This window comes from Neolamprologus multifasciatus, chromosome 16 (assembly GCF_963576455.1).
Source record: "Neolamprologus multifasciatus chromosome 16, fNeoMul1.2, whole genome shotgun sequence".
NCBI classification, from domain to species: Eukaryota; Metazoa; Chordata; class Actinopteri; order Cichliformes; family Cichlidae; genus Neolamprologus; species Neolamprologus multifasciatus.
This window is the reverse complement of record NC_140454.1, coordinates 8684454-8709203: the sequence shown is the minus strand read 5'-3', so window position 1 is coordinate 8709203 and position 24750 is coordinate 8684454. Positions and strand designations below refer to the sequence as shown.

The window sequence follows — 24750 nt, the reverse complement described above, 5'->3', positions numbered from 1 at the left end:
GTTCTTTTGCCTCGTTTGCGCTGCTAAAAGTCATGCGTGACTCTTCTTCAAGTGTAAAATCCGTCTGAAACACAGCTAAAGCCTCGGTAAGCTGTAATAACTGTCGGATAGTGAGCTGTAGCAGTGTTACAACCTGATAGTCTCACTGTATGCTAATGTTTAGTTCCTAGCTCAAATAGGGCTGTGGGTGCGTGTACTGTGGGTAGTGGTAGTGGGGGGTCACACTGGTTTCCATGACAACACATTAACCACAACACTGATTGCGACTGAAGATTTGACACCAGCACCTCCACCACGATCATCATCCTCACAATAACTACAAGCTGCAGTTTTCTGGGTCAGAGCTTTCACACAATGCACACTGGGTCATCACCCTTGCTCCTGCATTAGCGTCCCTGACCTCCACTACCCTAAACGTGCCCCACGTATCATTCCTCCACCTACTCACCACCTAGACAGTAGATCAGAGCTTTACTGGCCCCCTTAATTTTCACTGGCCCAAGGGGAGAAAAATCCACCCCATCACCACAGAACACATTTGACTGTAATGCAGTCCTAGCACTAGCCCCACTCTAGAGCTCCCATGGGTCATTAGAAACTCTTTTGTTTGTATAATTTTGTTGTATAAAATGTAAAAATGCTGCGTTTAAGAAAAGCTCATCACCAGTAGGATTCATTTGTACAGGTTTTAAAGCTGTGGCAGTTTCTAGATACTTGCTCGATGTTGTCACCCTTTTGTTATCTGCATCTAGTGAAGCTAGTAGGTTCTAGGACACATACAGGCAAAATATGTCCTGTGCAAATCTCAGTCTGATGTCCAATGGAACAAAAAGGAACAACCCACAAAAACATTAGTTGAAAAGCAGAGTTATGTTATCTGAATTCCAACAGAATTTAGATAACATAGCGCTGAATTCCCCACTTGTGTGTTTCATAAAGTACTTTATTTATACAGTAATGCAAGTCTATCCTGCAGTGGATCATACACAAGTAAAAACAGTTTGACTGAAGTATTACAGCAGTAATAACAAAACAGAAAATAACTGGAGTTCATTCATATATGTACAGCATAAAGGATGGGTGTAGTTTCTGGGTATTAAAAGTAAAAACAATATGAAAGTGCCTTTTTAATTGCCGGCCGGGCCATGGGCTGTGGTTGTTTTAGTTCTCTATACGTCTCTATGATGGTCCTCAGCCCTGACTAGCGTAAACTCATTTTTTGTGGTCATCATTATTTCCGATCATCTTAAATAAAATGTGTCGACACTTGTTGAGCATCACTTCTAAGCTATTTGGGAGTCATCTTGTTCTTTCAAAAATGCAGTTCGAATAAAATGCTTCTCGGGGAGTCCAGGGTTAGCTTAAGTTATTTAGCATCACAGGTGACTTTGTGATCATAACTGGTAGAATAATTGCTAACTTTACACATATTTTATGATCTCTTTGCTACATTGGGGCATTTGTTATCTGGAACCCAGCCTTTACCTCCCCAGGTAAAAGTAGCCTAATCTTAATCTTGAGAAATATGTAAAGAATCTTGAGATAATTTAATATGCCAACAAAAACAGCATGCTAGCTTTTTCTGATCTCGAATCTGTATAGTATTAGTGAAAGTTGTTTGGGACACATCAGGCACACAGCTTTGGCTGTAAGCACATAAGCCCCACCCACCCGCTGTTCAAACTTTCGATTCATGAAGGGCAGCCAATCAGAAGAGAGTTGGGTTTAAGGACATTTGAAGAAAGCTATAACAAACTGTTTCAGACAGACATGAATCTTAACTGCAGATTTAAGAGTTGTTTACTCCCAATAATATTTAAAATAAATGACTGCCAAATGTCAGCTGACAGTGAACACGTATTTGCAAGCCAGACTGATCATCACTCACTCAAGACAGCTGAACTGACTTAATTGTCACAAAAATAAGAGATCTGTTTCTGACAGCTTAGACAATTACATGAAAAATAGATTCAGCGCTAAAAAATAAGCAACTACAGTTTACTAGCTCATACTTTAATAGTTAATAAAATAATTAAACTTTGGCAAATATGCATCCCAAAAGTCTCTGTAGAGAATTATTTTTGTTTTTGTCATTTTCTCCGTGTATACACAGTATATGAGAGCATATAAGGTGGCATGGTGTGTGATGTGCACATATATAAATGCACTGCGTGTGTAAATATTGAGCTCTCTGAGCTGATTGTTTAAGCACACCTGGCGTGTAATGGGTTGATGTGGCACAGTGTGCTATTTACTTCTCTGTGCTGAGAGTCCGATCAGCTGTTTACGTTTCCAGAGTCACTTTGTCTGTGTGGTGTGCCGGTGGTGGCTCCTTGACGTTCTTAACAAATGCCACTTTGTAGAATCACTCTCTTTTTTTTGCATCTTTAGTGCTTTTTCCTTTTTGTCAATAGGAAGGCTGTTTTTTTTTGGGTTTTTTTGTCAGTGAGTCATGTTTCAAATGAAATCAGATGATTCTTTTACTGGGTTGAAAAACCGCTACAAATGAATTAACGCCCACTTTGGATTTAAATAACACTTCAGAGCAGTCTTTCTAATGTTCTTTTGTAATCACTTGTACGTCACGTCTCAAAGCGCAAACTGGGTTTTACTCTGAGTGTGATTTCCTTGTCATCTTTTGACATCATGAAAATATAGTCAAATTTCATTCACAGCTCTGTTGCTTTGAGCGTCATACCTGCTGATAAGTTGATATAAAAATAGAGCATGAAAAGATCAACAGATTAAAAGAAGTCCGCAGAATAGCTCTGTTACTAAAGCTTGTTTTCTTTTTTACATATTTGGTTAATCGGTGAGCTTTAGAGCTGCTGGTACATGGATTTTAAAGCCAGTTGCCTCCTGTCTCCTGCTGTAATGTTCTCTGTGTAAGGAAGGGAAGAGGGTAAGTTTATTTACATGTAGGGCTGCCACCATTAGTCGACTACACAAAGGAGGAACTCCAGCAACACTTGAGGAAAGATGAACAACTTTAATAATAGACCAAAGCGTTTCGGCTTGTGGCCTTCATCAGGTGTTGCTGGAGTTCCTGCTTTGTGAATTCTTTTATCCTCTCCATGCACCTTGGAAGCAGGTGAAGTTGTGCCAGAAATTTTTTTTTGCTGACCATTAGTCGACTAGTCACGATTACGTCGACTATTAAAATCGCAGACGACTAATTTAATAGTCAACGCGTTGTTTGAAGCTTTGTAAGATCCCAAAAGACGCAGGAATAAGTAGTAGGATTTAAGAGTGTAATAACGGCTGAAACAGAAGATGGCAGCACTGCATGTACAAGGATGCCAGCTGCCGTTAAACCTCGAAGAAGAAGCTGTGTCTGGTGTCGTAGCTGTGTCCAAATTCAGGAACCGCATCCTCCTGTGCCCGCATTTGTAGGCTGATTACGTTACAGCGACACGACGAAGACTGTCCAAATTCAAAGACAAATGCGACCGACAAATGCGCCCTTCATTTCCTGTGTCCTTCGTAGCCCAACCTATCCCAGAATTCATAGCGTGGCCCTGCTCAGTTTCTAACAATGGCGGCAGATAGTTAGTTTTAATTAGGGGTGGGTTTTTATAATCGATTTATCGATTAAAATCGATTCTGGCTTGGATAACGTAAAATCGATTCATTAAAATCCTGAATCGATTTTTTAATATAAATTTATTTTGCCCGAAATGCTAGAATCTCTGGTGAAATCTCACAAAATCTCAACAACCACCAAACAGCTAAGACAGTAAATGAGAGCAGGAACACGGATTCTGCACAAAGACTTAAACACACAGCCCAACCGCGGATCAGAATCAGTGAGATGTTGCCTTTCTCACAGTCGGGGCTGAAAGCCGACAGCGCGCTGATTCTGATCTGTCGGCGGTCCGCGCTTTGTGTTCACGCCCTTTCTGCGCTGATTCTAAAGCTGTTAGTTTTATTTCTCTCCAAACAATATTGACCGAACCAGCAGCAAAAGAAGATCCAAACTAGGCTTCACATAAACAACGTCATGAATTCACTCTGACTTTTATTGTTTTGCTTCGACCACGATGCACAGCTCTCTCTCGCATGCTCGCTCTCTCGCGCGCTCTCTCTCCCTCTCTCTCTCTGTACTGTTTTCTTCATTATTCGCTTGCTTGTTACGCACAAGTCTACCGTTGTTTACAGCGCTGTCGGCCGACGTTTTTTTTCTCCGTTTTATATACTTCCGAAAATAAAACCTAATTTCTGCCGTTCAATACTGAACAAATTTAAACTTTTTAAAATTATGCAAAATGCAAAACGCTCAGCCTTGTCTCTAATAAAACCGCTGTAACTTCAGAGGTAATGTTTATGTGTTGATTAATGGTTTTCTTTCGTTTTTGATCTACTGCAGAAAATTTTTATAAAATCCCAGAACAGGAAAATCACCTTCATGTTTTTCTGTGTTTTATCTTCAGCTACTTTGACACAAAGGCCTCTGCTGTGACGCTTACACCTTTGATAAAGTCTTGGTGTGTCAGCTTCCTTTTTATAGATACAAAAATATGTAAATGTACTGATCTGAATTATAATATTTCTGACTGTCAAAATTTCCCAGATTCAAATCAAAGTGAATCGAATCGAATTAAATCGAATCGTGGATCGAATCGATTCGGGACCCTGTGAATCGGAATTGAATCAATTCTAGAAATCAGTGACGATACCCAGCCCTAGTTTTAATATTACTCTTATTATTCTTTCTGGGCCACAAAATAAACGTTTAACATATTTTCAGATGAGAATGTAGCTGTGTAAACTTCAAATATCTGCTCGGTTTATCAAGACACCACATATTTTCAAAAGCGCTCCGACGTTTTCGGAGACGTCTGTTATCCACCAGCTCGATAGCTTCAAGGTTCACTAGAGCCGGTGAGAACACCGGACACCGGAATCGTTTTCAAACCCACAGCCGTCTTTCCCTACTCAGGTTAAACATGATATATAAGTAATAATAATAATAATGGATTGCATTTATATAGCGTTTTTCGAGAACCTCAAAGCGCTGTACAATTCCACTATTCATTCACTCTCACATTCACACACTGGTGGAGGCAAGCTACAGTTGTAGCCACAGCTGCCCTGGGGCAGACTGACAGAAGCGAGGCTGCCATATCGCGCCATCGGCCCCTCTGGCCAACACCAGTAGGCGGTAGGTGAAGTGTCTTGCCAAAGGACACAATGACCGAGACTGTCTGAGCTGGGGCTCGAACTGGCAACCTTCCGATTACAAGATGACCTGCCAACTCTTGAACCACGATCGCCCTAAGTCACTTAGATAACTTCAAAATGTTATTGTTTGGATTTTTACAGTATTTTATTTGTTCCTGAGTAAATCGGTTTGGCTGAGATTAAAGTTATAGTTTTTACACAGCTGAATAAACGTCAAGCAGACAACTGATTATCAGAAGTGTGAGATGCTCGAGAATATCTTCCGGTATCCTGTTATATTTTAGATAGCAAGGAGCAGACGGCTGAGTTTATTAAACTCCAACGAAACAATCTGCAAATTTCATTAAAATTTAATAAACTATCATCTTGTCTTTATTTTTAGTTAGCACATACCTTAAACACTTAAAGCTGTAAGCTAATGATAGATAGAGCAGATGCGTGCTGGTGCATGGTGTATTTACAAGTGCATTACATATTGCATTAAAACAAAAATAGCCCAAAAATATGGAGTTTTTTTAGGACTGCTGTTAGTTTATGAGACAGTGTTCATTGGGGCAGATGCCCCTCCCTGAGCTGGGATCTGCTGGAGGTTTCTTCCTGCTAAAAGGGTTTTTTTCTTTCCCACAGTCGCCAAAGTGGTTGCTCACAGTGGATTGTTTCATTGTTATGGGTTTCTCTGTATTATTGTAGGCTCTTTATGTTACAAAATAAAGTGCTTTGAGGCAGCTGTTGTTGTGATTTGGTGCTATATAAATAAAATTGAATTGAATTGTTCAGACTGCTACAAGGTTTGAAGTTTTCTTTTTTTTCCCCTCCATAGTTAACAAGTACAATGAAAGCACAGAATCCAACAGCGTGTCAGTCCATCTTTAAATAGTCACTGACTACACTGCCCTGTCTGTAACTTTCCACTCCAAGCTTACCACCTTCCCCTTATACACATTTCTCAGAGCACAATATAAAGCCTTTATAAATATATAAAGCCAAATGATGTTTGTTGCTCTGATGAGAATATGTACCATTTCACTGGGGACTATTTTGAGTGAGGGATTAATGCATCTTTGTGACAACACGATGGGGCATGTGTGATTAAGTCAAAATAACTACTCTGTGTGTATGTGTGTGTGTGTGTTTATCGTAATTAATGAACTTGTCACCCAGTGCAACATTATGGCTCACTAATGTATTTTTAATAGTTTTTGGATGATAGTGGAGGTCTGTTACACAGAGAAATAAGATATGCATGCACAATATTTAAGTATAAAAAGAGACATTTAGAATATTACCAGAAGTTTGAGAGATAGAAAACAAATCTATGAATTAAAAAGGACATTACTGAAAAACTCTAAATATTTCTGTAATGTATTTGAAGTGTGCGGCTTACACAAAACTAAGTAAACAGTATCCTCTACAGCAGCTTCTGAATCCGAAACCATACCACGTGTATTATTATTTCATTCCAGGCTACCCTTCCTTGTCTCAGACATTTCTGTGAGCCACACACTGCAGATACACCAACAGTCATATGGCTGATTGCAGTGTAAATTTGATTTGTGGTGCGTGACTGAGGTTAACGTGGCTCAATGTCGTTTATAGGTCTGTATGTTTGCTCTGGACATTTCACCCGGAGCAAAACTTACTTCATCTTTCTGTCACTTGGAGGCCCGGTCTTGTGTTTCAGCTGGACTTGAACGGACTTCATTGTGTGAATGAATACATGTGATTCCAGATAAGCGTCACCCCCACCCCTCCCCTCCTTCCCTCTCCCCTCCAGGGGTGAACGTGCGCGTCCTGGTGTCGCTCTAGCTCAGTTCCAGCTGATTACAGCATGAGTTATGACAGCATGGGCACTGCTGCTGTTGGCATCAGACAGGCAGCTGGTCCTCACCTCCGTCCCCCACCCAGCAGCACAGCGCCACCATCATCAGCTTTACTTGTCAGGGACTGAAGCCAGCCTTTATATCAGGGGTGAGTCATACTGGAGCTCGGTCTTTTCCTAACTACCTCCCCTCTTTTCACGCTCAGCATCAGCTGGCGCTTAGAGTGAGTGTTCCACTGCTGCACGCGAGTCATCGCCACCTGTTATCAAGAAGGAAACGCAGTGTTTATCAGATTGATTTGCTTCAAGGTTTTTAAACCGTGCTGTATGACAGTCTGTGTGAACATTAGTGTCCCTGCAACATTGTTTTGTATTCAGAACTGCAGCACATTAGAGGTGACTCCAAGGATGGCACTGTCTGATGGTCAGACGTTTGTGTTAGTTCTGAGAGGAGTGTGACATTTCTGACAGGATTTCAACAACATGTGAAGTACATGGCGAGTGTACAGAGATCTAAAACACCCTGTAAATCTGTTTAGATTACACAGTACTTTGTCTGATGAGATGCTAATTGGGCCTCATTAGAGTGACAAATTCTGTGTGGCTTGTTGATTTTCTAGCCTTCCTGAGTGGTTATTAAGACTGTAAAAGTTTTGGAAACTGTTCTTTTTTGTAGGCGATAACATGAACAAATGTTTTTCACAATAAACATTTGCTGTTGGCTTAATGGGACTTCACACAAGAATTGACTAGCAGCGATTTAGTGACCAGAGACCTGTGGCCCTATGGCAGAGCTTCCCTGGTATGTCCCTCACCTGGTCCTCTTTTCCTCCCGATATACACTTGCAGACCAGCAGGGACACTTGTGAGGTGGGCTTGATGGTCAGAAACACCTCTTAATGAGGGCATGCCACTGTCCCTCATCGTGACCACCAATTGTTTTCATTTATATGTGTATATATTGTATTTACGCATATATATCTTTTAATATCAAATGACCAGATATACATTTAGTATTTATACTGTTTGTATTTATAGTACAAATACTGTAAAAAATAGAAATTACCATTCAGTATTTGCAATATTTTGGTTGAATTCCTTTTTAGTTAAAGGAAATTCTAATAGCCACCCATTTTGCAGTTTACACGTTGACCCGCTGCTACAGCTAAGCAGCACTTTTTATTTAACATGCACTTTTACAACTATTTTTAAGCTACATCCATAACATTAGTTATTGTATTACCTTAGCCTGCTGTTTTTGTTAGCTGTTTTACACAGTCTGGCCAGTTAACAGAGTTAGAAAATAGCAAGTTTCCTTGTCATTGTATCACCTCTCCAGGGACCATGGAATAAGTGGGAAATCTACACTTTAGCTCCATCATAACCACAACCCCCTATGAAACCCTATAACACAACCTACAGTGTAGAATGTAACTGTCGCAGCCTGCAAGTATTGTGATCGATCTGTTCAGTATCATCAATTAATACTGTGAGTGGGAAACATGACCAAACTAATAAACGATCATGGTGGACTGATGGACTGTTTGACGTGTCCATCGGTGTGATTTTTAGGATGTGTAATATAGATTCAAGCTTCACAGCTTGCATATCATTGGCTTCAGTCTGTGGACTTGTTAAAGAAAGCAAAAGGGAATGAAATGTGTGTGTGTGGGGGGGTGTTGGGGCTAGGGTATATGGGTTTGTGTCTGTGTGTGTGCTGCCATTGTATTCAGGATCGTGACAAGACTGGTAACACTGAAAACAGCCCAGTGAATTTGCTGGTAAAGGCAGAGAGTGACAGTTAAAGCGTGATCTCTAACCTCGTCTTTGTCGTCAGAAGAATACATTTTCCTCTTTTCCTCCCTCCTCCTTCACTAGAATAGTGCATGATTTCATTTGAAGCTTGGCATTCCTCGCATTCCTCCATACTTTTCTTTCCTGCAGCTCCATTCCACCTTGGTGTGTTTATATAGTGAAGTGAAAGACTGGATGATGGAGGCATCTGCTGCAGCAGTGACACATCACACAGAATACTTTTGTGGTGTCAGAAGAAAACTGAACTGGTATCTACAACTAATCTTTATCCGTAAATATGTATTTAAGAGAATGCACCCGGGACTGCCAGAGACAGAGGAGTTTGGAGTCAAAATATTCAAACATGCACGGTTTATTGCCCCTGGTCATCATCGCAGTACTCTAAGGAGAGTCTGTGAGCCAGCACAGTCTGTGTCTGAGTGTAAAAGAATAAGTGCACTGAAATTTTGTCCTCGGCATTCATGCGGGTTTTTCTAAAATCAGACACGTGGACTTCAGGCCCTAAGGCAATCAGGAGTTCTGGCTTGGAGAGTTCTGTTAGTCAAAAAACAGAAATAACTAATAGAGTTCATAAAACAAGAGTAATGATGGTATGAGACACATAACTCAGTGCAGGCTCAATGAGTTGAGCAGATTCCTTCTTTGGTTTTTAGGTGATAGCTAAAACTGTTTCCAGACAAGCGCTTTACTGCAGTTTGTCTGTTAATCAGCAAGATTGAAAGAAAACTGCCAGGCTGAATTTCTTTCAACCTGGTGGAGTGGTGGAGCATCGGCAAAATGAGAGGTCTGAACCAGGGTTGGTTCTAAAGTCTGAGTGCTGATTAGATCATTAAGCCGTTGGTTAACAGGAAATCCATTAACAGCTATTTATTTACTAGTAATTTGGTCAATTCCTGGTTCCAGGAATTGCGTATACAAATTTAAACTAAAACAAGTGAATGTCAGGTATTTCCATTTCCGTTTCCACTTCTGCTCCACCTGAAAATCCGTAGGCAAATTAGATACCAGCAATTTTCACATCAGGAGCCAGAATCATCATGGTTTTTCCTCTGTGGTGTCTGATGCCTTTGAATAATGAATAAAACAAAAGCAGACTGTTTACTGTCGGCTTGTGCAGTATCTGCTAATGAACATTACTGCAATGGAACATAACTTATTTCCTCTTTTCAATGCTTTAACTTCACCCCTTCTTTTTCCTTGTTGCTCAGGCTTTCCTTATTCTCCTTTTCAGCATACATTCATTTTTTTTCTATAACTATTGCTATAGATAGCAGTAGGGCTGTTCGATACAACAATATATATTGGATGACGATATGAAAAAAGTCTATTGCGTCATATTATGCTATCGTTTGTTTCGTGGTGTTGTAAAATAAACTGTTTCTGGCAATATTTTTTCATCGTTTTCATAGTCACTGTAGAATTCCGTAAAGTTCTCTCTTTCTCTTATATTTTATATAACCACGCTACGGACTGACAAGCCATTGTTTTTATGCATTGTCGTTAGCAGCAACGACGGTAAAACCATCGTGTGGCTCCACCGTCCGCTTGTTTATTTTCCACATAAACCTTTCACAATAAAGCCGAAGAGCCTGTTGAGATTTTTCAAAATAAACTGAATCACGTGGAATAGTATGCAGAGTGTTTACGGACGAGAAGCTAAAAAGAGCCGCCAGGTGCTAAAAAATAAACCTTAGAACAGGCTTTTCCCCACAGCACGCCATTTATCCAAAAACCTTTCATGTTTAGCTGTTTTTTTGTAAAAAGATAACAATGTTAGCCTTTTCTGCAGCTATAGGGCATATATGGTATCATTCTTGGCTGGAAGCAATGCTTAAACAATGGAATAAACACAAACTTTGTCCAAAAACCTCTCATATTTAGCTGTTTTCCACTTTTTCTTTGGTCATTTTAGCCTTTTGGCCAGGGAGTATCTGCCATCAAACAAGAAGACAGCCGCATGTAGCTACGACGGTGTTTGCTAGTTCACCTTACATGCATTAATTTAATAACGTGGTTAGCCTACTCAACGTAAATTACACACGAACAACATTAAGCTACTCACCCAGAGAAGAACGGCTGCTGCTGCCATCATCATCCGTCATCATTTCTGCTACACTGGCAGGGCTACGGCCAGGACTCTCCTCTTCGGGTTCTTGGGGGATGTTGCTAACTCCGGGTCCGATAAAAGGCACCACACCCACAGTAGATGCGCTCGGTGTGAGGTCTTGCAGCAAGCTATCAAATACGGTGCATTTCTCGGCTTTTAAAAAAACGCTATGCATTGCCAGGTGTTTCATCAGATTCGAGGTGTTACCTCCTTTGCACAGTATCACCTTAAAGCACTTGTTGCAGGCTGCTGAGTTTGCATATTTTGCTGTGAAGTACAGCCAGACTTTTGACCGCTTCGCCTTGGGCATTTTTAATCTATAGCTCTGCTCTAAAAGAACGTACGTACCTGGGCCCGTCTACTATCCTTGGAAAGGTAAAATGATTGGCTAGAATCCAAAGTGTATGACATCACAGGAAAAAAAAGCACAGAAATAAAGCACCGAAATGTGCGCTGCTTTTCGGTCCGGTTACTACCGTTTATGTCAGGACCCATCCCTACCTATATAGAGCACTGCTTACACTAGTGTTATTACTGTATCTTTAAGCAGATTTCTTGGTGTGATGTAAATTCTAGTGGTCATTTACTTTTTTACTACTACTCTGAAAGGTACCAATGCAACGGTGACACATAATGGACTAAAAAGTTGTACATGAACAAACATCTGTCCTAGGTGTCCGCACCTATCTGGGTGTTTTCTCTTGTTTTGGGCCTTCCCATGTCTGCAACTTTAGCCTGTCATTGAGGTGTAAAATGTTAATTGCACAGGTCGCCAATCATTAGAGAACATTTTTTTGTAACAACTGTCCTTCTTTTTTTACTTGTTTCTATTTTCTATTTAGAATTACTCTTTCATTTATTTGACAACTGCATTTGTTTTCATTCAGAGTGAATTTAATCGTGTTTTAATGGTTGATGGTTGGTTGCCTGGACATTTTATCACCTTGTGGCTACTATCTATTGCCACTTGTGAACAATGTCACACATATTTTTCTTTTTTCTCTTCTTCAGAGAATATGGAAATTATAACATATCTACAAAGAACTCTGTACTTGAGTGAAACTGTGTTAAAAATAAGGACAAAAAATAAGGACACATGTTACTTCAGTAGCACGTGTCCTTATTCGTACGATACAGAGAAGATTAGCATGGCCCCTGTGCAAGGATGGCACACAAATTTGTGAAGCGTTCCTCATTTTTTTTTGTTGGCAGGGATAGCTCTGTAGGTAGCATGGTGGCCCCATGATGAGAAGGTTGGGGGTTCGAATCCACCGAATGGCTACTCTGAGGTACCCCTGAGCAAGGTACTGTCCCTACACACTGCTCCCCGGGTGCCTGATTAGTGGCTGCCCACTGCTTAACTGAGTTAATGGGTTAAATGCAGAGAGAAAGTATTATTATTATTATTTTCCCTTTTCTGTTAAGGAAATGTTTTTCATCACTCACCATTCAACATTCGACTCAATGGACAACGCTTCTTAGCTTCTGTGTTGATCGAGAGCTACACAGTGTTTATTTCAGCTGGAACCACCAAGATGCCCTTTCTTTTTTCTTGGGATTAATGAGCATCTCTCACTGGTTCTGGTTTTGTATGCTCACTTTTCTGGAGACTTTTCTGGAGAAAATCTCAGAGAAACAAACTCGATTTCTTTGCCTCCTGTTTCGATGAGTCATTCATGCCTTCAAATGCCAGCATAAATGGGCTATAGTGATGTCATGAGTGTCTTGAGACACAACCAATGCAATCGCCACAAATTAGGGTTGAGTTGTTGTTTGACTCTCTGCTTTTTATTGTCGTGTGTGTATGATGTCCCATGGTGGCAAACACTGGCGTTAACTCCATACCAGAGCATCCCATGTCCTCCACTCTATTTATCGCTTTTCAGCCCCCCCCCCCCTTTTTTTTTTTGCAATTATTTTCCAGTACCTAGCTTGAATATTTTTAAGGTGTAGTTTTGACAGCGAAGCACGACTCTCCAGATGCACAGACACAGGTCTCCCTGACAGTTGTGTATACCCTGCGCCAGAGCTCTGCCTCGCTGCGGGACATGAAATACCGGAGCTTTGTTTCCGCACACTCAAGGCCTCGGCAGTGTTGACTCAGTATGAGAGTGTTTGTGTTCTTGCATCTCTCGCAGGGCTGCTGCCTGCAAACACAGCAGCTGGGTTTCTCTCATTATCTCCTGAATTCACAAGTTAATTCAAGGTCTGAGAGCTTGTTTAACAGCCAGCGCTCGTCAGCCGCCTCATCCTCCCTTGCTGGAGACACACTCAGATGGCTGTGCGTGTTAGTGGGTTTAAATGTGACACAATGGTGGAGTCACTGTTGTTTCTGTTCAGTCCGTCTTTAGTCAGAAAGTAACTTATACAAGAATGTTTTGTTAACATTTCGAAATAAGAAAAAGCTTGGTGTTAGGGAAACCATAATATGATGCCATTTTTTCTGCCATCTTCTTTGTTGGTGTGTCCTGAGGATCTATGATTGCAAGTGAGCAGATGCTATCAATGGATTGAAGGCGGCTCTTTGAAGGAAATGCAACAGGCAGGGAGAGTAAGCAGAGATCTGGCCGCCTCTCATCACAAAGGCATTTCCTCCTCAGCCACTTCCTGCTAAGGAGCAGTCGCCCTTAAAATCACAGCAGAGGCCCAGACTACGCTGATGGTCAATATGAGGCCTGTCATTTGGTCATCGGGCTGCTTTTATTGCTGTGAGGAAAACATCTTTAACCTTGTACAGTAGGTGGTTTTATAGCCCAAAGCATCATTAGTGGCTATCCACTGCAGTCCTGTTCTTTACAAATGGTGTACTCTCCTTTTTAAAGTAACAGCATAAAAGCAAAAAAATGATGAGCAAGCAGGAAGGCAGGGTCTGTTTCAAGCCACAATCTGTGATCCAAGTATATTCAAAATGCTAAATCCAATCTCACTGTTAGTAACAGCAAAACCGGATTTGATTTGTTTTATGAAGCTGGAATTAAAGAGTCACAGAGTAGTACACAACACAGACATTTCACCAGTCCAATGGGACATTTTATCTGTAATATGAATTGATTGGCAACTGTTCAAATCCACCCAAAAACTTGGGGCCAGAAAAATAATTTCCTACGGTTTTGTACTTGAAAAATAAAATAAATGTGCCATTAATGTAAAATCACAATCTGTCATATGTTTAATTTATTAGCAGGCTTTGTGCCCAAGGCGAAGTCGTGTTTAATTAGCTCACCGCGCACAGGCTGGTGTTGGGATTTTAAAACCCAACACAGAAGATCCTGTTACCGGTGGTACTTGTAAATATGTGCACCCAGACGTTCTGAAATATTCATATTTTATGACAGTAAACATCGAAGCAATAATCAGCCCTGTCTCTTTAGCCTTGGGTCTGCTTAACATTTAGTGCTAATTAACAAACATCAGCCTACTTAAGGCTGAGTCCACTCATAAAGTCACTCACGCACTCGTTGTCATGGTTTTGGAGCAGATATTTTGTTGCTAGTGAACGTGAAGGTGCCTTTGGAACCAACTTATATGTTTCCAAGTGAAACAGGCAGTGTTGGAGTTGATATTAGTTAATGTACCTGTCCTCCAGTGGTTGATTCGACTGTTATCATTAACACTTGCTGCATTTCTTTGTCATTTCTGACAGCTCTACTAATCTAGGAAACTAATTTAAAATTACACATATGCATAATTAGCATACTGGCATGGTCATTTATAAAGGCAAACTGTACCGGGATTGAAATTAGTTTATATTGCAGTACAGACGCTTGCTTAACAGCATGTGATAACTCCACCCCAACTGCTGTGCAGGAAATGGATGCTGACACTAAAAAAGTTGTCGTGTTTTTTTTGTTTTTTTTATAGGTTTAATAACATTTCTGTATGCTACAAACCTCATACCGACATTAAAGTTAGAGAGTCTGGGAAAAACAAAACATTTCATAACTAAGAGCCACAGGGAGAGCACATTATTTCTAAACTGGGGTTTTCTATAATGAAGATGCCCACTGTGCCTTATAAGCTGTTCAAAGGCTCTTTGTGATTTCCCTGTGAATCTGTAATAAAAACCAGTTGGCACCAGCATTTTCCTGAGGGACATCCACCCTACAGGAAGTGAACGGCTGAATAAAAGGAGTGGCACGGTTGACAGCTTTGCAGAGCACTTCCTCTGCAGGGACCGTGAAGGAAAGGCTGAGTGACTTGACTTTTTCTTCAAGCTGAGATGTTCTCCCACGGCCGCTGCAGTGAACTGAAGTGTGGAAATCGGCTTAAGGCGCCTCAGCAGGGTCAACTATCTGCCGTTCCTGCTGCCTGCCTAAATTGACCACCTCACTGCCCTGACAGGAAATGAGAGCAGAGGTTGGAGAATGACGGATGTGATTATAATTCTATATTCATGGCCTTGGTTTGCATCGGAAGAAATCGTCTCACGCTGCAACGCAGTTAACACTTCCTCCACACACTCCCCCTTCTCCTCCTCTTATCCCTCCTTCTGCAGACAGTTTATAGGACAGAGCAGCAGACAGCCTGAGGGCGGCTGGGCTTTAACTGGGCTGACAGTGGATCAGTACCATTAAACAAGTACGCAGAGAAAGACAGCAAAACAAAAGATATGACCAAATTATCCTATTCTCCTCGCTGCCTGCAGTACAGTCCACTGCACCAGAGTTTATTGGACGATTTTGAACCTGTTAAATGGGATGTGTAAATAATTTAGAGTTTATTGCTTGTTGCTCTGTAAAGATGTATTTTAAGGATGTACATTTTAAAGCTAGAAGCCAAACAGTAGTTAAAGGCGACAAGAAGTCTCTTTTTGGACATTTACACTGGGGGAAATAATTAGTTGATCCCTTGCTGAGTTTATAAGTCTGCTCACTTTCAAAGAAATGAATAGTCTCTTATTTTTATGGTAGCTTCATTCTAATGGAGAGAGACAGAATAATATAATATTCAGAATATCAGTCAATTTAAAGCTTCAGTTCCCTCAACAGACTTTCTGTAAAACTGAAGTCTGTAGACTGGCTAGGCCACTCATAAAGTATTCTTTTTTGCGTTAGCCACTCTTTTGTTTCCTTGGAAATATATTTTGGGTCATTGTCATATTGGAAGATCCCCCAATGACCTATCTTAAGTGTTCTAGCAGAATGAAGGAGGTTCTTGTCCAAGGAGGTTCTTCAACTCCAAACTGGAATTGCTACTAAAGTTTCATTGTATTCCTGATAAACCTTTCTTTGGTTTATCATTTGGTCTGTGCAATCACAATTTCTTAAATTCCAAAAAGCTAGAGTTTTTTTTAACCCTTGCAGGGCCCTTCTGTGTGTGGAGTATGGGTTTTTAGCATGGTTTTCTCAGGGAGCTTTCACCTTTAAAAACGTGGTAAGTTGATGCTGTCTGTCTTGTCCCAGGACACAATCTGAAGTTCATGTCAGGAGTTTAAACTTTTCGGTTAAATGAAAGTTAAAAAAGGTTCCAGAAACTAGAAAATATGTTGAGAGACTGAATGTTCGCACATGTATTTCATAGATGATGTAATGCTTGCTGTAGCTTTAGACAATAATAGAAAATGTATTTTTAAATGTCAATTAGATGAACAAAGCTGCCAAATTTATTGAAAGTCAAGAACAGCCTGAGACTGTATACCCCCACCAAGGCTGGAAACAACCTCCACTCTAAGCATGAATTAGTCCCTGGATCCAGATACGCTTGATATCTTCTTGGAAACTGTCTCCCACTTTTTCCTATTTTGGTTCTACTAACTCTATTACCTTGCACTTATGCAGCTTTCTGCTCATATACTGTTCATCTTCATCGAGTCTTTGCTCAAGCATTTCTGTCCACACACTTGGTTTGTGTGCATTACTCTTTTCAGAGAGCCTTATTTAGCTGAACTGCCTCCACGGTCAGGCTTTAGGTCTTTACATAAAATTCTTTGCAATAGATGAAAATAAAAGACTGTTACTGTGTGTTCTCTGGTCGCTTGTTCTGCATTTATCTGTGTCGGTTCTACTGTGGCTTAGAGGAGAATACCAGCCACAGCTTTCCTTTTTGACACAATCCTCCCAATGAGAAACATGAAATTGTGTGAAACTGTTATGGAAGTCAGTTAAAGCAGTTACACTTTGCAGAAATGTTATTAGAAAAAGTCTGGAGGGAGAGTTTTTGACATGTCGTTAGCAAAGAAGCCGGCTGAGCCTCATTATGGCCTCTCCAAGCGCCTTATTACCAGGCAGCATGTTGTGATTTGCATGAATAGAGTGTTCTTGTTGCGCTTTCTCAGATATACATGCCAGAAGGACCTCGCCCACCATTGTTTTACAGTGTTAAACAGTGCAGGGTGGTCAGGCTGAGGTTTGGATAGCTGCTGCTGCTGCAGACCACCCAAAGTTTACATCTGACCTCACCTCACCCAGGTCTTCCCACTCGTTTCAGATGAGATCCAGACAATATGCCATTGAGCAGAGCATAATAACATTGGTTTTGAGTTAATAGTGAGAAAACTGTCTTTAGGGCTGGACTAATGTGGATTATAGTGATATTTTTGGATTAAAGCTAATTTTTTTCTTCATGAACCTGTTTGTGCAGCAGTTTATATTCAGAAATGAGCTTTAAGGATGGCTGGAAATCCAATAAGACATCAGATAAAACAATAAATGGGGACACAAGTTAAAAAAATAATAAAAATAATGGTCAAAAACATGAAGCTGTACTAAAAGAGGGGATTTAAAATCTGTATAAAGCTGTCACTACACTCTGCTCCTCTCAGAGCCTCATCAGGCTGTTTCAGCAGCTCAGAGCTGCCAAGCAAAAATGTGCCCCACCAGAGGATTTTGGCCTGAACGTTGGAAAACCTAAAAACGGCTCGTGCAGATGACCCAAGGGACCCACTTGCTTCATCCAGCAAAAAACTCAGACATGGACTATATTTTGGCACATGAGCATGTAGTCTTGTGTAAAGTCATAAGAGGCATTCTTATAACCGATACAATTACAACTAGTGCTACAGCTTTAATATTGGTGTAATGTACATGAGTAATCATCTTAATTAAAATTGCCCCAGATCTGTTGTTTTGGCCACTTGTGGGCAGCAGAAGTGAATTATGATAGCAGTATTATATCACCTTTACTGGTGGCAAAAATGCTCATGAATGGGAATCTGATACTCACTTCATTTCATTGCACTTGGTTATCTCCAACACCGGAGAAAATACTGAAGTGTTTAGCTGGTCTACTGGCAGTTCACCTGAAAAATGACTTTTAAAAAATTCTGGCCAGCAGAGGCCAAAAATGAATGTGCTAGACCTGCGTAAGGCTCCATGTACACAAGTCTAGAGACTGGCTGGCGTGTACCTGGTAGGGTCGTAAGTATTCCTCAACTGCTTGCTGGCAGTTGCAGTGAAATCAGGTGTTAAGTTCCAGTCACACAGCACTAGAAACTAGTCGATCCCCCAGTAACCACCATTCATTAGTGAAAAATGTGTATTCCTCGGCAAATGTTTGTGGGATGTTGCTTGCTGTCACTTGGTGAAGTGGTCACCAGTAGGGCTGCAGCAGTTCGTTGCCAATATCGATGATGTCGACTATGAAAATTAGTTGATGTGAAATTTTACTGTTGACACGTCATATACTATTACTGCGTAAATGTATTAGTATATATTAGTTAATATTTTTATTTATTTATTTATTTCTAATGATCCTATTGAGTATTGTTAAAAACACATTTGATTATTTTCTAATTCATATGTTTCCTAAGTCATTACTTTAATTTTCTGTGAGACGAGACAACAGGGTGATATTCACAGGTGGGCAGACCTGAACATGTGAGGTACTGGAGCCTAGAACAGGAGGTTTTGCCCACAGGATGAGAGTTTTTGAAATGATCGTTGACTAATTGACTAATTGAAGAAAAATTGTCAGATTAGTCGACTACCAAAATAATCTTTAGTTGGTGGCCATTTCTTTAGATGGAAGATATCTCCAAACACTCCATTTCCTGTGCCTCTCTGAATCATGAAGTGAACATGCATGTATAAGCTGCAGTACCAGCAGGGGAGATCATATATTTAAAGCCAAGAAGCTCCTAGTGACCAAAGATAGTATGAAGTACAATCCTTCTATGCTAGTAACGATTAAGCTAGGCGGCTAATGTGTATTTATATGTAAATGTGTTTAATGTCTGTTTAAGCGCTTTCCCTTGATAATTTTCATTTTGGTTTGAAATGAAATATTTCCCTCTGCTGTTACTGAGCTTATTCAGCTTCTGCATGCGTGACTGTGTTATAAATAGGCACAGTGGACCGATGTGTCTATTATATGCTTGACCTTAATACTGGTTTGAACAGAAACCGTTCATTAAAAGTTGCACGTTTAAAATGTATCTGCTGCATCAGTGAAGTGAATCTCTGTTTCTAGTTTGTGTCACACTTTTTCGAGTTTTACTTAGGTTAGGTGTGTAGCGAGTGTTTGCAAACAAGTCAATATCTTCCATGCAGTCTGCTAGTGACTTAAACAATCTCAGGGAGGGTTTTGGTGCAGCATTTTAATTCTGATTGTGACTCAGCGATGACCAACAGCTTCTAGCAACCATTCACCAACTGGTTGGAAAATGCACATTTTTCCAGAGACTGCTAGGGAGTTTCCAACCATTGTAAATGAGGCCTAAGCTAACAAAGAATATAACATTTGTGGGCCAGACAACTAAAAGAGGTAAAAATTCTAGTTTAAAAAAAAAATAAGTAAAAAAAATCTACCCTAAATTAACTTACAGTCAGTAAATATGCTTACCTGTATTTGCAGCTCTATATGCTCAGAATTTCCATGTACAACCTTCCCACAGCAAACTGATCATATTGTTTGACAAGTATTTATCTTGTTGAAAACACTAACTAAACAGTAGCCCCACAAGAATGTGTCAGTGTTTAAACTAAAGACAATAAAGTCATTTTTATGACAGTAGTGATAATGGCCTTTGTTGCCAATGTACCTTAAATTCCATCGCCCAGCCTGTGTTAACAATGAGAACATGGCACACAGATACAGTTTTAAGGGTTATAGCACAAAACAAAACCATATTTAATGTGCTAGAGAGTAATGAAGGTTAATCACACACACTTTTATGCATTGCTACAGCTATAAAGTGAATCTTTGTCTCCCAGCAGGATAGAGATTAATCATAAGCTGGTATTTGTTGAGCCTGTTAGGACTCAGAAAGTTTGCATGTGGTTTTATGGGGATACTATAAAGTAGCTGATGCTGCAGCTTTTATATACCAAATTAATAATTTTGCTTCAATGAATGGGCTGCTAATGGTTTCCAAAGCATAAGACAGTAATTTCCCCTGATGTTCTAAATGTCAACAGCTGACAGTGGGAAGCTGTAAAGCTGTGACTTCTTGTTTTGGAGCTAAAATCAAACTTTAAAAGCAGAACCTAAAGCAGAACAGCTGTTTGTTTGAACCTCTTTCTATCCCCTTTGTGTCTGAAACAGTCTGTATATCTATGTTTTATGTGAAGCAACAGAATGAACTGAACTTGAATCTTCAAATGCTTCAATGAGTGTGATGTAAAGCAAAGAACATACATGTCCTGATTGAACAAATTTAAACTGGAGCGCTCAAACTTTAGAGTCCCAGTTTAATTAAGCAGTAACACACGTGGTGCACATAAGATTCAAAGAAGCCTGTAAAATTTTGGCTGCAATGTTTTTGATCTAATGTTTGGTGTGCGTGTGTGAGTTAGAAGCACACCAGGGTTGCATGCAGCGGTCTAAGAGGATCTCCTGCTGTTATGTGATGAAATACCCTCAGTCAACTTTTTCATTGCACATTGTATAGGTTTCCATAAACTGTGTTTGTTTTCCATTAGAAATTCTGATTTAATTCAGTAGATCAATCAAAATAGTTCAAACTAAGATAACTGTTAACAAAGCAGAGAACAGGAAATTGGCTTTACCAGATTTTATGAAGGTGGCATTCAAAGCCATGAATATTAACATCGTATTGATGTTAATGATAGACAAAGTGTGTCTGACATCTGCCAAAGTTAGCTGAAGCCAGAATACTGAAATGGTTCATATATGGTGCTTTTGTACTTGAGCAATCGAAGCACTTTACACAAGCTACACCTAAGTAGAGATGGCACGATACCACTTTTTTGTGTCCGATACCGATACCGATATCATAAATTTGGATATCTGCCGATACCGATATGAATCCGATATAGTGTGTTTTTTAATCAATAAAACGTTTTTTTTTTAATATCTTGCTGCTTTTTTTATAAGTTTATACTCAAGTTAAAAAACAACAACAACACTAAAGCTATTCTGTTACACCTGTATGCACCCAAAATATTTCATAGATCAGCAACACTGATCAATCTAGTAAAGTTAAACCTACTCCATCCTCCCTATTCTGGTATTTTAAAGAGTACTTAGCAGAAATATTAAGCAACCTACCTAATAGGGTTGCAAACTCCCAGCAAAAGAAAATAGGGAACCACCCTCCTCCTCATGATGCTTAATCAATGTAATCAACTTTAATTTGATGCAGGGTGATAAAAATTCACAGAAATAAATTATTTTTCAAGAATAATTAAATAGATTCAACATCTTTCTTCGACCGAATTGCAGAATTCACAGATGGTACTTTCCCAAAGGAAAAAGTACTATAGCTTACTAGGGTATATTAGACTTAACAGTTATTATATACAGTAATGGACTTCTATACATTTTACATCAGATTAAAACTTTGGGTGTAAGATTCAGATAATTATTTATTAAAAGCTAGATATTTTAAATGAGAATAAGAAAGAAAAGTATTTCTTTGTGCCCCCTTTTCCCTGTTAATGCCCTATCGGCCCCCCTGGCTAAACTTTGCTAGATCCGCCCCTGCACAGTTACCAGCCGTCAGCTGCGTAGAAAAAGATTCTGGTCTAGAAAGTAATATTAAATCAATTCTAACAACAGCTTATCAAGCTTAATAGTGCTGCTGTTGTTCAGCCGCTGGTTTCCTCTTTCTGGTGCAAAGTGAGCCAAAAACAAAGAAGAGAGACGGACTCGCGACAGAAAAGCCGATCAGCTGATCATTAAGCAGTTTCACGATTGAAGTAGCAGCAGGAGAGAGAGAGAAGAGGCAGTTGCTCCATATATCGGTTGTTAAGCTTAACGCGGGAATGCTTTACAAACATTCAGAGATGAACTTACACACTTGCTTTACTTCTCTCTGAGATAACTTCCTCGGAGATGAAATGTTTGCTAGCAGGCTACAAATACACACAGCCGCTCTATCACGTGACCACACTGCTCCTACAAGCTACGGTTATGAGCCGAGTTACGCCATGTTGCAAGTTTTGTGAGGTGCTTTTTTGATATTTAATGGATCGGATTACATTTTTTATTTCTCTCCGATATCCGATCCAGTAATTTAGGTCATTATCGGACCGATACGTAATATCGGATCGGTCCATCTCTACACCTAAGCGCTTTCTATTTAACATTCTCACACAGATGAACACATCAGAGCAAGTTCAGTATCAGGATTCTTTGGCATACAGACTGGAGCAGCCATGGATTGAACCATTAACCTTCAGATTAGTGGATGACCTGCTATAACTCCTGAGCTACAGCCCAGTGAAAGACTTGATGTTTACTTGTATAGTGCAGTACAGCTTTACAGCGCTTTATGCCATCTTTGAGCTGACTGTGTTATAAATTATGGATTACAGTGAAATGCCTGGTGTCTCTCAAACTGCTATGTTCCACTGACCCATATCTGCTGTTTGCATTTCTTCACGCTCCTGTTCTTTAAGCCTTGTGTTTATATTGACTGCAGTGGGTTTAAAGTCTTGTCTGATGCCTGGCAACGACTGCAAGAGCAGACAGAAAGTTATACTAAACGTCGCATGATGCATCTACAAAAAACAAGAAATATTACAATGTGTGGAAATATGTGCCAAGTGTAACTCACAAAGAGAAAATAAAAGTCCAATTATTCTATCCTAAAACTATATCAAGAGACATTTCATTCAATATTTGGTATTGCGCTAAAGGATGTTGAACACAAGCTATGTTGTATCGTTCACATTTTGCTGTGTGAAAATATAAACTGCTTCACAGACAGACACACAGTTACTACAGCAACTGAGCTCTTAAAACCTTTTTTTCAAAGCACCACAGACATGTTGGAGCATCAAAGGTGAATGAATCAGTTGCTGTTGTTTCCACCTGTATAGAAATGCTGTTTACAGAATAGTTTCAGTTTTAAGATGAAACTATATTTGTAACAACTTTTTAAAGATTCGTGTCTTCAGCAGGAACCAGACAGCCTGGGGCTGTGGGCCTGAAACAGGGCAGGACTGTCACACAGTTATAAGAAACTAACATTTATTTGTTTTGGTATTTTGGAGGATTTATTAATAGAAGGAAAAAATACAGACTACTAATCTTAACCTTTATCAGTGTGATAGTAATCACTTTGGAGGAAACACTGCTCCTGTGTTATAGTTATGTGTTTTAGTTAATTTTAATCCAACAGCTAAGAGTGGACAGCAGTGTGAGTTTGCCTTCTGTTGACCAAAGATGAGGGAATATTTTGTGTTTTAATTTGATCATATCTGGCAGCTGACTTGTCCCCTGAATATAACCCTTCTGCGTTTTAGATTTTAGAAGCTCAAAAACAAGATAATCTCTTTTTTCTTTCCAGTATGTTAATTATTACAGAAATAGTCTTATCACTAAGGAGAAGATTAGTTTGAATAAATAAGATAACATTTATGAAGATTAATTGCTATCATCGCCCAGGCAGCCAAAACTCATGCGTGTGCTTAATTTTGTATTCTACTGATGTTTCTTTTCTGGGCTGAATCTGTACATGAATATCCTGAACTCCTGAAGGAGCATCAAAGAGTTTTAGGAGACTTTAATCATCCAAATAATTTTGAACATCCACTATATCTATACACACTGGTGTTTAGTTTGTCTTAAAGAAGACAGAAAACCAAAAAGATTCAGATTAAAAGATGGTTGAAAATCTTACTTTGAGAGGATGCGTTGGTATATTCTAAATAATAATTAATAACTGCTACCTCAATATATTCTCTGTCTTACAGTGATCATGGGAGGCTGTTGACATCTGATCTCCCCGTTAGCTCAGAGGACGCTAGAGTAGCTCGAAAACACCGCCGGGTGTGCAGTCACTGGTCCAAACATGGCTGCCCATCGAATCAGAGCCACGACGAACAACAACGCTTCCCTGCCTCGCTGCAAATCAGAGGGAACGCTCATCGATCTCACCGAAGGAGTGTCAGAAGCCAGTCTCACCGATGTCAAAGGTCAGCAGGCCTGAAAAGCGTATTGAAATTAATGACGCAAGAGTCATTTCTTTTTTTCTCTGCTTTTCTCTCAGGTTTGAAATACTTTACTTTAAATAATCCGATTACAATTTTTCAGAGATAAACTTTGATAAATAATACTTTTAAGTGCTTTTTAGGGTAAATTTTTCAGTATTGTTAAAACTCGGAATAAAGTTTAAATAAACCCCAGACTCAGTAGTGAACTTCTTTAGATGCAGACTCTCTTTTGTGTTGTTTGTTTATGGGGATTATAGGTACTATCTTTGATAATTTTAGAGCTCTCTGTAAAATCCTGTGTAAACAACTCCACAAAGAACGTTCTAACTCATTCTGCATTGAGCCATCATTCTGCCATAAATATTGTTGTTAAGTGTAGGTAAGATACACAGGAACCAAATCCCCCCTCCAAAACAAGGAGGGACACTCTATAGCTGAATATAAATGGCCCAGGTTCTGCATATGTAGACAAAAATATTTAGTTCTTGAAA

General features: G+C 39.8%; 1 protein-coding gene, 1 long non-coding RNA gene and 1 other non-coding gene across 4 annotated transcripts in view; all 3 read left to right on the top strand.

The window, feature by feature from the left end:
* The window catches only part of LOC146500233 (uncharacterized), a 262037-nt gene that overhangs the window by 85722 nt on the left and 151565 nt on the right, over positions 1-24750 (top strand). The gene's annotated exons all lie outside the window — the stretch shown is intronic.
* LOC146500237 (SH3 domain-binding protein 4) overlaps positions 1-24750 on the top strand; it is a 48670-nt gene that overhangs the window by 484 nt on the left and 23436 nt on the right. For both annotated transcript variants that reach the window (XM_085135536.1, XM_085135538.1), the window contains exon 2: positions 24020-24241. In XM_085135536.1, coding sequence (XP_084991662.1) covers positions 24118-24241 — 124 coding nt within the window. In that variant the 5' untranslated portion in view covers positions 24020-24117. The remainder of the gene's footprint in view (positions 1-24019; positions 24242-24750) is intronic.
* LOC146500238 (U6 spliceosomal RNA) lies at positions 12021-12122 on the top strand. The gene has a single exon (XR_014870025.1). It is a non-coding gene; the product is annotated as a U6 spliceosomal RNA (small nuclear RNA).